The sequence below is a fragment of the Puma concolor genome, chromosome A2, assembly GCF_028749965.1.
Source record: "Puma concolor isolate L17-30 chromosome A2, mPumCon1.1.hap2, whole genome shotgun sequence".
NCBI classification, from domain to species: Eukaryota; Metazoa; Chordata; class Mammalia; order Carnivora; family Felidae; genus Puma; species Puma concolor.
The window spans coordinates 158,871,838-158,886,250 of record NC_141668.1 but is presented as its reverse complement, the minus strand read 5'-3'; the positions used below and the strand labels follow the sequence as shown (position 1 = coordinate 158,886,250).

Below are 14,413 nucleotides of genomic sequence, written 5' to 3'. Positions count from 1 at the left end.
GTTCGGGTCTGGCTGTGCCCCCTACTGCTGCGTGACCTCAGACGAGTGACTTTCCTTCCTTCAGCCTCAGTTTCCTCTTGTCTAAAGCGGAGGCGACGCAGCCAGGTGTGGAGACATTTGTCACGGCGCCTGGCACACGTTCAACCTTAAAAGTGGCGGGACTTTTTTTTTAAGGCGACAGAGGCTGGGTCTTGTGTCACCTCTGATGCCAGGGGGAGAAACTGATATGCGGGGGAGGGGCGCTGCCTCCAAGTACAGGTGCTCAGGGCCTGTGAGTCCAGCGGGAGATGCTCAGACACGGGGGGGGGGGGGGGGGGACAGTGGCGGGGCCAACATCAGCAGGTGTGACAGTCTCCGTAGGTATTTGAGATCCTGGCTGCTCTTCATGATATATTGAGCCTGACATCTATTGTCAAGGAAAAAGAAGGCAAACCATAAATTCCCAGAAAATTAAAAAGCCACCGTAGAGGGGCGCCTGGGTGGCCCCGTCGGTTAAGTGCCCGACTCTTGATTTCGGCTCAGGTCGTGATCTCACGGTTCATGCGTTCGGACTCCAAATCGGGCTCCACGCTGACAATGAGGAGCCCGCTTGGGATTCTCTGTCTCCCTCTGTGTCTGCCCCTCCCTCCCTCTCTTTCTCAAAAATAAATACATAAACAAACATTAAAACAATTTTTAAGAAAAAGCCACCCTAGACCCAGTGGTACAGTTTTGAGTAAGTGTCACAGTATAAGAAACAGAGTTTTATTTTTATTTTTTTTAATGTTTTATTCATTTATTTTGAGACAGTGAGAGAGACAGAGAGAACAGAGGAGGGGCAGAGAGAGAAGGAGAGAGAATGTCAAGAGTGCTGGACGCAGGGCTTGACCTCACAAGCTGTGAGATGACGACCTGGGCCAAAATCAAGAGTTGGACCCTTACCTTTTTTTAATGTTTCATTTATATTTGAGAGACAGACAGAGCACAAGCAGGGGAGGGGCAGAGAGAGAGGGAGGCACAGAATCCGAATCAGGCTCCAGGCTCCGAGCTGTCAGCACAGAGCCCGACGCGGGGCCCGAACTCATAAACCGCAAGATCACGACCTGAGCTGAAGTTGGACGCTGAACCGACTGAGCCACCCAGGTGCCCTGACCTGGAACAGAGTTTTAAATAGACATACTAATGTCGTTTGTATCAAGCTCAAAAACAACGTTCTGTTTCTTTTTGGTAATTTGAGCTCACATCTTTGATTTTGCAATATTTCTTTTTCAAATAATTTGTTCTATTACCTAGATTTTTTTTTTTAATGGAGAAAGTACAGATGAAACTTCCTCTTGTTGCTCAACATAATATCTTCCAGATTAGTGGATTCCTTTTGCCTGATGCTTAGGTTTTCACCACATACATTACCACGGTAATTATCAATGGGCATTGAGACTGTTTCTAAATTATTTGCTTCTGTGAACAAAGTAAGATTTAATATCAGATCCCCCCCAAATGAAACTGCTGGGACCCAGAGCAGTCACATCTTCTATTTTGATAGCTTGTCACCAGTTTGTCCTCCAAAGGTTGTTTCCATTGACATTTCTGCCAGCAGTGGCTAAAATCTCCAAAAACAGGCTTTCTGGACACATTTTGCGCGTGTCCCTGGCCAGAAAATCCCAGAGGGAGGAAGCGAGTGACGGATCCTTCGATTCACAAGAGGTCAAATGCATTGGTCCTGATGTGAGCGTTCGGTTTTTTCCCGAAAGCAATTTGTCATGTTCACAGGAAATTTTGCCCATGAACCCTTCTGAATTCCCCTGGGAGGGTCATCACGAAATCAGGCTTTGATTTTCAATGTTTTGTTGTTGTTGTTGTTGTTGTTGTCTAAATTAAAAACAATCCATTTGGTTTTATTTGTGGGTTTGGGAAGAGAAGGGAAGTGTTATGAGGAAGTCAACTTTGTGTCACTACGAGAAACTGACACTGACGTTCTCAAGAAGATGCAAGATTTTAAAAAACTCTCACAGAACTTCAGGAAGGTCCTTAAGAAAGTAATATTTCTTGGGGTGCCGGGGTGGCTCAGTCAGTTAAGCGTCCGACTTCGGCTCAGGTCATGATCTTGCGGTCTGTGAGTTTGAGCCCCATGTCGGGCTCTGTGCTGACAACTCAGAGCCCGGAGCTTGCTTCAGATTCTGTGTCTCCCTCTCTCTGCACCCCCACCCCCTCGTGCTCTCTCTCTCTCTCTCTCTCTCTTAAAAATAAATAAACACCTGGGGCGCCTGGATGGCTCAGTCAGTTAAGCGTCTGACTTTAGCTCAGGTCATGATCTCATGGTTCGTGGGTTCAAGTCCCACATCAGGCTGTGTGCTGACAGCTCAGAGCCCGGAGCCAGCTTCGGATTCTCTGTCTCCCTCTCTGTCTGTTCCTCCCCTGCTCATGCTCTCTTTCTCTCTCTCTCTCTCAAAAATAAATAAATATTAAAAAAATAAAATAAAAAATAAAACCTTAAAACAAAATAGAAAAAAACCTTTAAAAAAATAAACATTAAAAAAAAAAAAGAAAGAAATATTTCTAGTGAAGAACGATTTCGGTGAAATCCAAAAAACCCTCCACTTTTACTATCGGTGTGTTTGGTTAAATTCAAACGAAAATTAAGTTTTGTGCTTTTGGAGGTGACCGAGGAGGAGCCCCGTCCCCTCTGGGCCTCCCTGTTACTGGCTGATAAAAGGCACCCCACTTTCTTACCTGGGACTGGGGGGTTGACTGAGTCAGGCTGCTGCTGTCCCAGCCTGCTTCTCCTGCAGCCGCTCCAAGGTTTCCCATTTCTGTCCCCTCCTACTGTCACCGCAGCCACAGGAGGGGGGCTCCAGGGATGGGAAGCCAGGGCAGGGACCTAGGAGGGGGTGATGGTGATAGGGGCGGGGACAGATAAAGAGAGACAGAGACTCAGAGGGGCGCCTGGGTGGCTCAGTTGGTTAAACGTCCTCCGACTCCAGCTCAGGTCAGGATCTCAAGGTTTGTGAGTTCGAGCCCCACGTCGGGCTCTCTGCTGTCAGTGCAGAGCCCACTTTGGATCCTCTGTCCCCCTCTCTGCCTCTCCCCTGCTGTCTCTCTCCCTCTCTCAAAAATAAACATTTAAAAAAGAGAGAGAAAGAGACAGAGAGAGACTTGGAGACAGAGAGACAGAGACTTGGAGGGATAATTAGAGAGTGGGAGGCAGAACAGAGCAAAGGCAGGTCAAAGACTGGCCCTGTGAGGTGGGAACAGATGGGGGTCCAGGAGGCAGGTCCCACCAAGGAGCGCTATTTATTTCCCTGGGCAGCTGAGGGATCCTCAGCGCAAGGAGGGGCGGGGGGCTGGGCTTGTTCTCCCCAGGTCACCCTCAAACCTCACCTACACCCTGGAGGTTCAAAGCTCTCGCTCAGTCTGTGTCCTCTCTTTCTTCCCAATTCTTTCTGACACCAGATCTAACTGCCATTCCTGCTCACACACCTGCCTTGGCTCCCTATTTCTCTCCCTCCCCGAAACTGATTTTCAGGGGTCGGGTGGTAGGGCCAAGATGAAGCCCGCAGAGTAAGTTGGTAATAATGATGTTTTATGTGCCATTTACACCCCTGAGCCCAGCCCTTTTACCCTTGGATCCCACAGCGACCCAGTGAAGGGGTCTTAAGTCAGACAAAGCAAGATCAGTCTCCTGGTCTCCAGCTCTGCTTGACTCCAGAAGAAGCCACTTCCTGCACACTTCTGGATTGACGCCAGAGTTGGGGGTGGGGTGAGGGCAGCTTTCAGAACCACCCTTAACCTCTCCAGCTGAAGCCTTCAAGGGCAGCAATCGGGTGAGCAAGTTGGGGCGACCCCTGGTGGCTGTCAGCAGAACTAAGCGATTAGACCTTCCTCCCCTCAGCCGCACTTCCTCCTTGGGAGTTGACCCTCCAATTCCCCCTCCACGTGGGCCCCTCCCAGGTAAAGCCCCAGATCCGGCACGTCTAAACCCCAGGGTGGTAGTGGGGGTAATGAGCAGGGCTGGATGAGGTGGGGGAAAGAGTTCCGAGGGCTTCTACCGCCCTCAATTACCAGCCTCTTAGGAATTTTTTAAAACAAATTTTAATCATTTTAAATGTCATACAGGTGCATGGCTTTAAAAATGCAAACTTTACAGGGGGCGCCTGGGTGGCTCAGTCGGTTAGGCGTCCGACTTCGGCTCAGGTCATGATCATCTCACGGTTCGTGGGTTCGAGCCCCGCATCGGGCTCTGTGCTGAGCCTGGAGCCTGTTTCAGATTCTGTGTCTCCCTCTCTCTCTGCCCCCCCCCCCCCCCCCGTCTCCTTGTGTCTCAAAAATAAACATTAAAAAAATTTTAAAAATGCAAACTTTACAAAAGGGCATACAGAGAAACAAGAGACTGTCCCCCACACCCCCCAGCCCTCCACCCCAGCCCAGCCCTCTAGCCCCCTCGCTCCTAGCTCTCAGCAGGTACTACCTGCCCCGAAGTCGGTGACCAGTGTTTCCTTCAGAGTTATTTGGGTAAAATTCTCTTCGTCCCTGCATTTTGAAAAATGCACACCAATTATCACTCTCCTGCTTTTTACATTAATGTATCTCGGAGGAGATTTGCTTTGTCACCTTTAAGAGTGCATAGTATCCCACTCTATGGATGGATGGACACTCATTTATAACAGTCACCAGCCGGAAGACATTGAGGTTGTTTCCAATTTTTAACAATGATCAAGAATGTGATAACAAATGTCCTCGTCCCGCCCCCCCCCCCCCTTTAGTCTCTTTTTAAAAAGTAAAACCTTTTCTTTTGGAATAATTTTAGATTTACAGAACAGTTGCAGAGATAGTGCAGAGCCCCTGAACAGCCGTCACTGAACTTCTGCCATGGCCAAGTTCTTTGACACCATGGCATCCAAATTTTATTTGTCCAAACTAAGAAATTAACTCTAGTGCATTAAAATAATTATACTCTAGACTTTTTTTTTTTTAAATACACATTTTTTAACATTTATTTATTTTTGAGACAGAGAGAGACAGCGCATGAACAGGGGAGGGTCAGAGAGAGGGAGACACAGAATCCGAAACAGGCTCCAGGCTCTGAGCTGTCAGCACAGAGCCCGACGCGGGGCTCGAACTCACAGCCCTCACGGACCGAGAGATCATGACCTGAGCTGAAGTCGGCCGCTCAACCGACTGAGCCACCCAGGCGCCCCTATACTCTAGACTTTATTTGACCTTCTCACTAAGTGTTTTTCTGTGCCAGGATCCAACCCAGGGTTCTGCATTGTATTTTGTCCATCAATCTGATTTATTTATTTATTTATTTATTTATTTATTTATTTATTTATAAGTAGGCTCTGCACCCAACCTGGGGCTTGAACTCATAACCTGTAGATCAAGAGTGTGCTCTACAGACCGAGCCAGCCAGGTGCCCCTGGTCCGTAATTTTGTACCCATGTAAATATGGTTGTAGAAAAGTTTCTAGAAGGGGAATTGATGGGTCAAAGGATGTATACACTTTAACTTTTGAGAGGTTCTAGAAAATTGCCCTTCCAAGTGGTTGTACCACTGGGCTCTCTCACTAGCACCACGTGGGATTACTTGTTTCTCCACAGCAGTGCCAGCACATGGTACTTTGCGATTTGCTCGTTTTCATTTGCCAGACTAATGGGTAGAAAGTGGTACCACCTTGTCATTTCAATTTCCAATCTTTTGTAGGAAAGAGGTTGGTCGCTTTTTTTTTTTTTTTTTTGCATATTTCTATGAAACGACTGTCTATATTCTTTGTCCATTTTTCTATCGAGCTGTTTTTTGAAAAATTAATTGATAAGAGCTCTTTACATAAGAAGGAAATTAGTTTATTCCTGGAGATAAGTAACTATATGAAATAGACCTAAGAAAGTTTCAGTTAGTTCTCTTGGGTTTTCTCTATATAAAACCATACTACCAGCAGGTAAAATTATGTTAAATTGCTTCCAAGGCTCTCCTGCCCAAAATGCCAACCTGAAACTAATCTTTTTTTTTTTTTAATTTTTTTTTCAACGTTTTTATTTATTTTGGGGACAGAGAGAGACAGAGCATGAACAGGGGAGGGGCAGAGAGAGAGGGAGACACAGAATCGGAAACAGGCTCCAGGCTCCGAGCCATCAGCCCAGAGCCTGACGTGGGGCTCGAACTCACGGACCGCGAGATCGTGACCTGGCTGAAGTCGGACGCTTAACCGACTGCGCCACCCAGGCGCCCCAGCAACCTGAAACTAATCTTACAGAAACATCACAGAAACCCAAATTAGGACACCAGAAAATGACTGCCTTGGGCCTTTAAAAAAACGCCAACGTCATAAAAGGCAAAGACATACTGAGAAATGTTCCAGATTAAAAGAACTAGAAGACCTGACAAATACAATGTGTGAGCCAGGATATTCTTTTGTTATAAAGGACATTATGAGAACAGTTGGCAAAGTCTGATTAAAGTCTGTAGATTAGATAATGGTGTTTTATCAATGTCCACTTCCTGATGTTCATCATTGTACTGTGATTATGTGGGAGAATGTCCTTGTTTTTAGGAAATGCATACTCAACTGTTATGGGTAATGAGACATCGTTTCTGTGTGTTTTTCAGAAGAGGTTCAGAGAGAGGAAGAAGAATAAAGCAAAGGTGGTAACTAATGTTTGTGGAATCTGGATAAAGAATATCCAGGAATTCTTTGTACTAATCCTCCAGTTTTTCTGTAAGTCTGAAGGTATGTCGAATATAAGGTAAAAGATGAAATTAATGTGAAATTGAGCCATATGGAATTGTTGGTATTTCTATTATTTTTGACCTATGTAAACAGGGCTTACCCACGATCCAAACTATAGTTTCCCCACCACTCTCCTACTATCCATACCCCTTCTTTCTTTTTCTTCTCTAAGTGCGTTGGCTAGTACCTCCAGAACAATATTAAATACTCCACAGTGGTCATCCTCACGTTCGCCCTCATTTTGAGGCCTTTTCAGAACTTTTCTCGTTTGATCCATCACCATGGTAAATCTTATTAGCAGACTTCTGAATACTGAGCCATCCCTGCATCTCAGGTATAAGGCCCCTTCGTTGTGATGTATTTTAAAAATGTGGTGCTTAATTCTCTTTTGCTAAAATTCCATTTGGGACTTCTGTACCCTCCTCATAGCTAGAGGGGTCTGTAGTTTTCCCATTGTGCCATCTTGGTCGGTCTGTGTTGTCAAGGATAGGCTGGCTCGCCAAACATGATTCTAATCACTCGATACACAGACAAGGTAAACTGAGGCCCAGAGAGGAGAAGTGACCCTTCCAGGTCACTCCTGAGCCAGGGCTGGACCCTAACTCTTCATGCCTGTGGGATGAAGCAACACTGTCATCAGAAGGGACTGAAGTCTCAAATCAGCACTATCTCATTGGGTCATCGAATGGGCCTTAGTTTCCCCATCTGTAAAAAAAAGCATTAGTTGGTTGGGGAGAGAGAGTCGAGTCTCCTTTCTGTAGATTCCGTTCAGAGTGGCTCCTGGGTCCAAAGCTGAGCGTTGATGGCTGTCGACTGGGCATCTCCTCCAGCGTGGACACCTCTATACGGGTCCCAGCAGGGCCGCCACATTGTGTGCCCTCCCGGCCTCGGGTCCTCATCCTGCTAGGGGCCGACTCACCCTCGAGCGCGCCGCGCCGGCCGCCGGCAGCCCCCCGAAGTTCTTGGGCGAGAACGTGAGCGGGGGCTGGGTCGCGGTCGGGACCCGGAGCGGGATCGGGGGTGCGGCACTCTGCGCTGGGGGCCCATCTCGGCTTCCAGGGCTTTACTGACAGGAAGTGGGGAGGGGGTCCATCAGCACCTGGATCCCCGCCCCCGAGACCCTCCCCCCAGTACTCTTCCATCTTTCCTGAGAACCCCACTCCCAAGAGATCCCCAGCTCCCCTAACCTTTCTCCACCCCCAGCCATTCCCGGGACCCCTCCCCAGGGCCTCCCATCCCCTTTTCCAGGAGCTCAGCCTCCAGAACCCCCGTCCTCTCCCTCGGTACTTCCTTTTACTTGCGTCCTTCTCTTCCGCTCCTCGCCCTTCCTCTATGCGCGCCCGACCCCAGGGACTCATGCCTCCGGAGTGCCGTGCCGGCCCCAGCCTGGGGAGTCCAGCCCCCAGACAGCCTACATCCTCGACCACCCCTAGGTTCCAACTCCAGGATCCCGTCTTTGACCTTCTTGTCACGCAACACCCCAAGGCCCCGCCCACACGGCCAGGCTGCTGCTCCATCCCCGGGGACCCTTCCCCTCCTTCCCCACCAGGCGACGCTGGGCCGAAAGAACGAAGTCTTGCGCAGCCATTGGCCACGCGCCACGCCCGTCCACCGCCCCCGGCCCCGCCCTTCACTCACGCGCGTTCGCGCAGCGCCGCCTCCCGGGCCGCGCAAGCTTCGCCCTCGGCCTCGGCCGCGCGTGCGCGCTGCTGTGCCTCGTCCAGCCGCCGCGCAGACTCCGTGGCCGCCGCCTCCCAGCGCGCCAGCGCTTCTGCGGGTCCAGGGAGCCCGGTCAGGTCCGAGACCTCGCTCCCGCCCGCCTAACGCCGGCGTGGGGAGTTTTTTTACAGTCTGCATCCTATTTGCAGCTTTGCCTTATTTGAATTCAGTGTGTGCGCTGGTTGCATGACCTTTGCGTGTCATTTGCAGAGCTCTTCATAGGCTTGTGTTGCTTTTGGGAGCCGTGTAAGTGGCGTTTGCGTATTTGGTTGCATTTGCGTTGTGTTTCTGACCTTTGCGTGGCCTTTGAGTGTGACGTGCATTTCCCTCGTAAGGTTTCGCGTTTATTTGCGTGTCGTTTACATTACGTTTGCACTTGTGCATGTCATTCGCATAACTAGGAACCTTTTAGGCCCCTCCCGCCCTTAGCCCTGGCCACCCCTTGCGCCCCAACACACCTGTGAGCGCCCCGTTCTCAGCCCCCATCTGGGTCCCCTGTGCCTTCGCCTCCTCGATCTCAGTCTTCAGGGTCATCAGTTGGGTCTGAAGCCGGCTCTGGGGAGTGCAGAGGAAGTAAGGAGGGGCGGGGTGTAAGGAGAGAAATGAAGTCTCCCCTCTTTCTGGGGAGGACTGAACTGACCCTGGTGACTCCGTTCCCTGAGCATTACTTGCAATGCCCTTTGGGGCTCCTGTGGTTGTAAAACAGAAGTGGCCTGGGGTTCCGAGTGGTGACCGCTGCTCTGCCCGGCCCCCCCACCCCCCCCCCACCCCCACCCCGCCGCCCACCTCAAGCCACCGAATGTGGAAACCGTTTAGCTCTGCGGTCCGGTCCCAGCTACATCGAGACTCCCTGGGGTTTCAAACCAACACAAGCCAATCCGGTGGCTGACAATGACTGGGTTTCTGGAGTATGCTTCCTCACCTCTGTGAGACGTTCTTCGAAACAACTGGCCTGGCCTCAGAACATCTTCCACTGAGGGGCAGAGCCAGAATTTGAACCCAGAGCAGGCTGCGCTTGACCTCGGCCGCTTGGGGCCCTTCCCTCAGGCAGGCAGGTAAAGCGTGGAGGTCTGTTTTGATTTCTAAAATTCACACTGCCCAGCCCCTGCTGGGCCTGGTACCCAGAGATCCACAGTAGTAAATGAAAGATTGGGACTTTGAGAATGGTTCTTTTGCAAGGCCCAGGGCTGGGAAGGGTTAAGAGAGAGTTTGTGAAGGGTGGAGGAAAAGGGAGGACCTGGCCAGTACCTCCCCCAAGAGGCCAACTTTAGCCTCCTAATTACAGGTGACATGAATGTCCCTCTCTGGAAATAGGGCTGCTGGACACTGGCTGGGGGAGGTTGAGTGGGCACCCAGGGGGAGGGTTAGCACAGGGTCTCCCCAGCTGGACTCAGGGGTCTGGGGCTTCTAGCCACCACCATCTACTAGGCAAATGGCAGAGAATCATGGGGCCTCCTTGGTCAGCAGGGAGACTTAAGGGGGAACCAGTAGGATTTGGAAGGGATGACGGTGCCACTCTCGGGTGAAGAATTAGGGAGACGAATGCATGGGGTGGGGGTGGGGGGCAACCCTGGGGTTGTGTGTGCAGGCCCCCTCCCCCGATTCCGGATTCCCCAGTCTCCCACCCTGCCCGCCTACCTGGCGGCCCTCACAGGCCCTTAGTGCCTCCTCCAGCTCCCGACGGACACGGTTGGCCTGGTTCAGCTGTCTGGCCAGGGCCTCCTGGCGTTGGGTAGCCTCTGCCAGCTGGCGCCGCAGCTCCTCGACCTCTGGCGCCAGGTCCCTGGGGGGCGCCGTGGCGTTGGCACCTGCCTCCGGGCAGCGAGGTCCCCGGGAGGCCGAGGAGGCCAGATTCCAGGCCAGCAGGGCCCCGCCGGCTGCCGCGGCCGCCAGAAACACCGCAGCCCCGCACAGGGCTAGCACCCGCCAGGCGCGTCCCGGCTCTGGGCCCAGCTCGGCCATGCCTCCGTCCACAGCTCTGGCCCCAGACAGCCACGAGCATTTAATTGGCACCTTGGGGCGCCAGGGACACCCACGGCTCCGCCCTGCCCGGCCGTGGCTTCCCGAGTGCGTTGGGAGGGGCTGGACCCCCGCCAGGGGCCAGCCTAGGCTACCCGCGCCCAGGACCGGACTGGGGGTCCTGGGTTCCAGTTCTGCCTCCGCATCGCATGTGCCCAGCACAGCACGTGCTGTCCTCTCATCCTCAGTCTCCCCCACTGAAGTGGGGGTGCTCTGGCTCCTGCCCCATCGGGCTTAGTGGGAACCATGTGAGCCCATCCTCACAAAGCGCCCATTTGCATGCGGGGCCCACGGCAAGGGTTTTTTCGTGGAAAAACTGAGGCTGAAAGACGCGAGGCTACACGACCGACGGAGGTCTGCCTGGCTCAAGCTGCCACACTTTCTGGGACTGGCTGCGAGGGCCAGAGAGGGTGAGACGCTGGAGGGGATGGGTCCCAACTCCCAGCCCCTTCTCCACTAGGCAGCCAGGGGGCGATCTGACACTGTAAATCAGCTCCAGCCCCGTTTACCTCGAGCCCAAGAACAAAGGAAAGGAAAGAGAAACCAGTGGTTGGCTTATAGACATCACAGCCATGCAGGACAGGTGTCTCCTTCAGTTTGTGGGGAACTTAATAAACTGCAAGAAAAAGGCAGTCTTGTCCATAGCCTAATCTCCAGAAGCCTATAGACTCCATTTCCTGGAGCCCTAAAATCACCCTCATCGAGACGTAAGGGGGGGTTTAAGTGCTTGCCCCGGCGATGTGGGAAACTAAGGCAAATGAAAAATTAAATTCCCTTACTGCCTGCGGCCCGTTGGCGAGCCCTTGAAACAGGCAGAGTGACCTTCCTCTAGGAGCTCAGCTGCCTTGATGATGACACTTTGCTGGGGGCAAAAGAGAATCTTGACTTAACATTATCCTGACCCCCCAGGATCCTGTGAGTCTCCTTAAACACATAAAAATTCCTTCGCAAACCTCCTATATCCTTAGCCCCCAAGTCTATGCTGGCAATCATACTCCAAGCACATGGCCCCTGATATACATCCGAAGGGTCTCACGACTGAAGCTTTACTAAAGTTTTACTAAACAGTAAATAAACGGCGTTTTCCTAACAACACCTAGAATGACTTCCACGTGCTTAAAGAGGGCTCCCAAGATACCACAGGCCTGGCTATTGTCAAGCCGAGGTTGTTTTTTCCTCTAGTAAGGCATTAACATGAAGACAGTAGGGAGTTCTGTAGAAATGTCTTACTCTGCCTGCCTCTAGTATGTCAATGGGCTGCAGGTTATAAGGAAACTGAATTTTATTTACCATTTCCTTCCTGCCTTTGTTCGCCACCTCGCTACGGAGGGGAGGGTGGTGTTGGGGCTCGAGGAAACGGAGTCTACGGGTTTCTGGAGATTAGGCTGTTGATAAGATTGCCTGTTTCTTGTAATTTACTAAGACATCTGTAAACCGATGGGGACTCCCGCTCTGCAGGACTGAGATCTCTAGCAGTTAACCATCAGGCTTTCTCTTTCTCTTCGCTTTAAGGCAGCCAGGAGTACCTGATCCTTCCTCCTCATCACTAACTCAGGCCCCTTTCGACTGTCTCTGCTCTTCCTGTAATTTTGCATTTTAGGTGTTCGATTCCCAGCCGACGAGGGAGCATAAGGCACGCTGACACCCTGCAACCCGCCCCCCCGCCCCCAACAACCCAGGGTGGGACACGGGTGACATTCCTCGGGCACCCCCGGTTGCCCAAGAACAAAGGAATGGGAAAACCTGATGGTTAACTGCTAGAGATCACAGTCCTGCAGGACGGGAGTCCCCATCGGTTTACGGATGTCTTAGTGAATTACAAGAAAAAGGCAATCTGATCAACAGCCTAATCTCCAGAAACCCGTAGACTGTAGACTCCGTTTCCTGGAGCCCCAACACCACCCTCTCCTCCACAGTGAGGTGGGGAACAAAGGCAGGAAGGAAATGGTAAATAAAATTCAGTTTCCTTATAACCTGCAGCCCATTGACAAATACTTGAGGCAAATTCAGAGTGAAACATTTCTCCCGGAACTTCCTACTGTCTTAATGTTAATGCCTTACTAGAGGAAACACAACCTCAGCCTGACAATAGCAAGGCCTCTGGTATCTTAAGAGTCCTCTTTGGGGGGCCCTGGGGAGCTCAGTCGGTTGGGCAAGTCACCTCTTGGTTTCAGCTCAGGTCATGACCTCATAGCTCATGAGTTCAAGCCCCCCATGGGGCTCTGCACTGACAGCTCAGAATAACCTGCTTGGGTTTCTCTCTCTCTCTCTCTCCAAATTAAAAAACAAAAAAGCCCTCGTTAGCCTGTGAAAGTCCTTTTAAAGGACTCTCTTTTGCCTTTACCTCCCCCCACTCCATAGTATATAATCAGTCACTCCTCACAACCCCAGTGTGGGCTCTTTCTGCCCGCGGGTCCTGTCCCTGTGCTTTAATGAGGTCACCTTTCTGCACCAAAGACGTCTTCAAGAGTTCTTTCTTGGCCGTTCAGCTCCGGACGCTCACCACTCCAAAAAGCACATCACCTCCGCCACCGGACTGGGTGAGCTCCTAAAAGCAAAGCCCACGCACGTGTCCTTATCACTGTCACTGCGAGGGCCTGGCACACAGTAGTTATGCAGTAAATGTGAAATGTGAGCTGAGTGGAGACTGTGAACTAGAAGCTCAGTGTCCTCCCTTCCCCGTTGCCCCCATTCCACATGAAAGAAACCAGAGCCCAGAGAGGCCTGTTCGCAGAGCAGGGTCACAAAGCAGCCGCTGACCACTGGGAGATTCCTGCTGGAGCCGGAACCCCACAGACTTGCAAGACTGACTTCTCAGGGCCCCGCTGAGTCACAGCCAGTGAGGGAAAAAAGGGGGCTATCAGGGAGTAAGAATTTCCTGCCCCCTTCTACATCTTTCTAGCCAGACTAAGAATCAAACTGACACGAGACAGAGTAACAAGAGAACATAAAGTTTAATTTCATACATATGGGGAATCCACACAGGGAAATTCCAAAGCCAGGCAAAATCAGGTATCTATGTCATTCTATGCCTTTTTTTTTTTAAGTTTGTTTATTTATTTGAGAGAGAGAGGGAGAGCGGGGAGGTGGACAGAGAGAGAGAGTTTCCAGCCGGCTCTGCGCTGTCAAAACGGAGCCTGACTCTGGGCTCGAACTCGCAAACCCGTGAGATTACAACCTGAGCTGGGTTGGACCCTTAACTGACTGAGTTAAGACGCAATCAAGAGTTGGAGTCTTAACTGATTGAGCCACCCTGGCGTCCCGGGTATAGAAGTCGTTCTTTTTTTTTTTTGTTTTTTTAACATTTATTTTTGAGACAGAGAGAGACAAAGCATGAACAGGGGAGGGTCAGAGAGAGAGGGAGACACAGAATCTGAAACAGGCTCCAGTCTCTGAGCTGTCAGCACAGAGCCCGACGCGGGGCTCGAACTCACAGACCGCAAGATCATGACCTGAGCTGAAGTCGGCTGCTTTACCGACTGAGCCACCCAGGTGCCCCTAGAAGTCATTCTGAACTGAAGAGAGGAGGAGGGTAGGGGTCTGGGACTTCAAAGGGAAGGAACACAAGTCACAGGAAGATGAAAAAGAGTGAACGTTTAGTAAACAAATATGTGCTGGGCTGCCGGGGTCCAGCCCCAGCAGGTGCAGGGGTTCCCGAAGGATGAACGGCGTCGGCGAAAATAACAAATGGATGCAGACAACAGCAGCGTGTTAAGACTGGCCGCTTTATTGTGGCGAACGTGGCATTATGTTTGTTAGCGATTTCCGTGTAGCGCGCGTTCTCTGTTTCTCGGCGTGACCTAATTCTAGAAACGTCCCTTTGTGCAATCACCCGTTAAGGAACGTCATGATTATTTTCCTGTAACGTTCCCTCCTGCCCTTTGCTTATTGGTTGATTTCTTCATACTGCTTTCATTACGTATCTTCGCTTATCTACGGTCTCTAAAGCATTTGCTTTGCCGTTTTCACGAA

General features: G+C 51.1%; 1 protein-coding gene across 2 annotated transcripts; it reads right to left on the bottom strand.

Annotated features, from left to right (window-relative positions):
- Positions 1-5,797: 5,797 nt before the first annotated feature.
- CCDC194 (coiled-coil domain containing 194) lies at positions 5,798-10,497 on the bottom strand. Of its 2 annotated transcripts, XM_086698684.1 has the most exons (6): positions 10,061-10,497; positions 8,881-8,977; positions 8,342-8,474; positions 7,623-7,769; positions 6,212-7,408; positions 5,798-5,964 (listed from the first exon to the last, which is right to left on the bottom strand). In XM_086698684.1, exons 1-5 carry the CDS (start codon positions 10,382-10,384, stop codon positions 7,396-7,398), a joined length of 714 nt encoding a protein of 237 aa, XP_086554810.1. In that variant the 5' UTR covers positions 10,385-10,497; the 3' UTR covers positions 5,798-5,964; positions 6,212-7,395. The 2 variants fall into 2 exon arrangements, with proteins under 2 accessions (XP_086554810.1, XP_086554811.1); XM_086698685.1 differs by having other exon boundaries at positions 6,212-7,769.
- Positions 10,498-14,413: the final 3,916 nt, after the last annotated feature.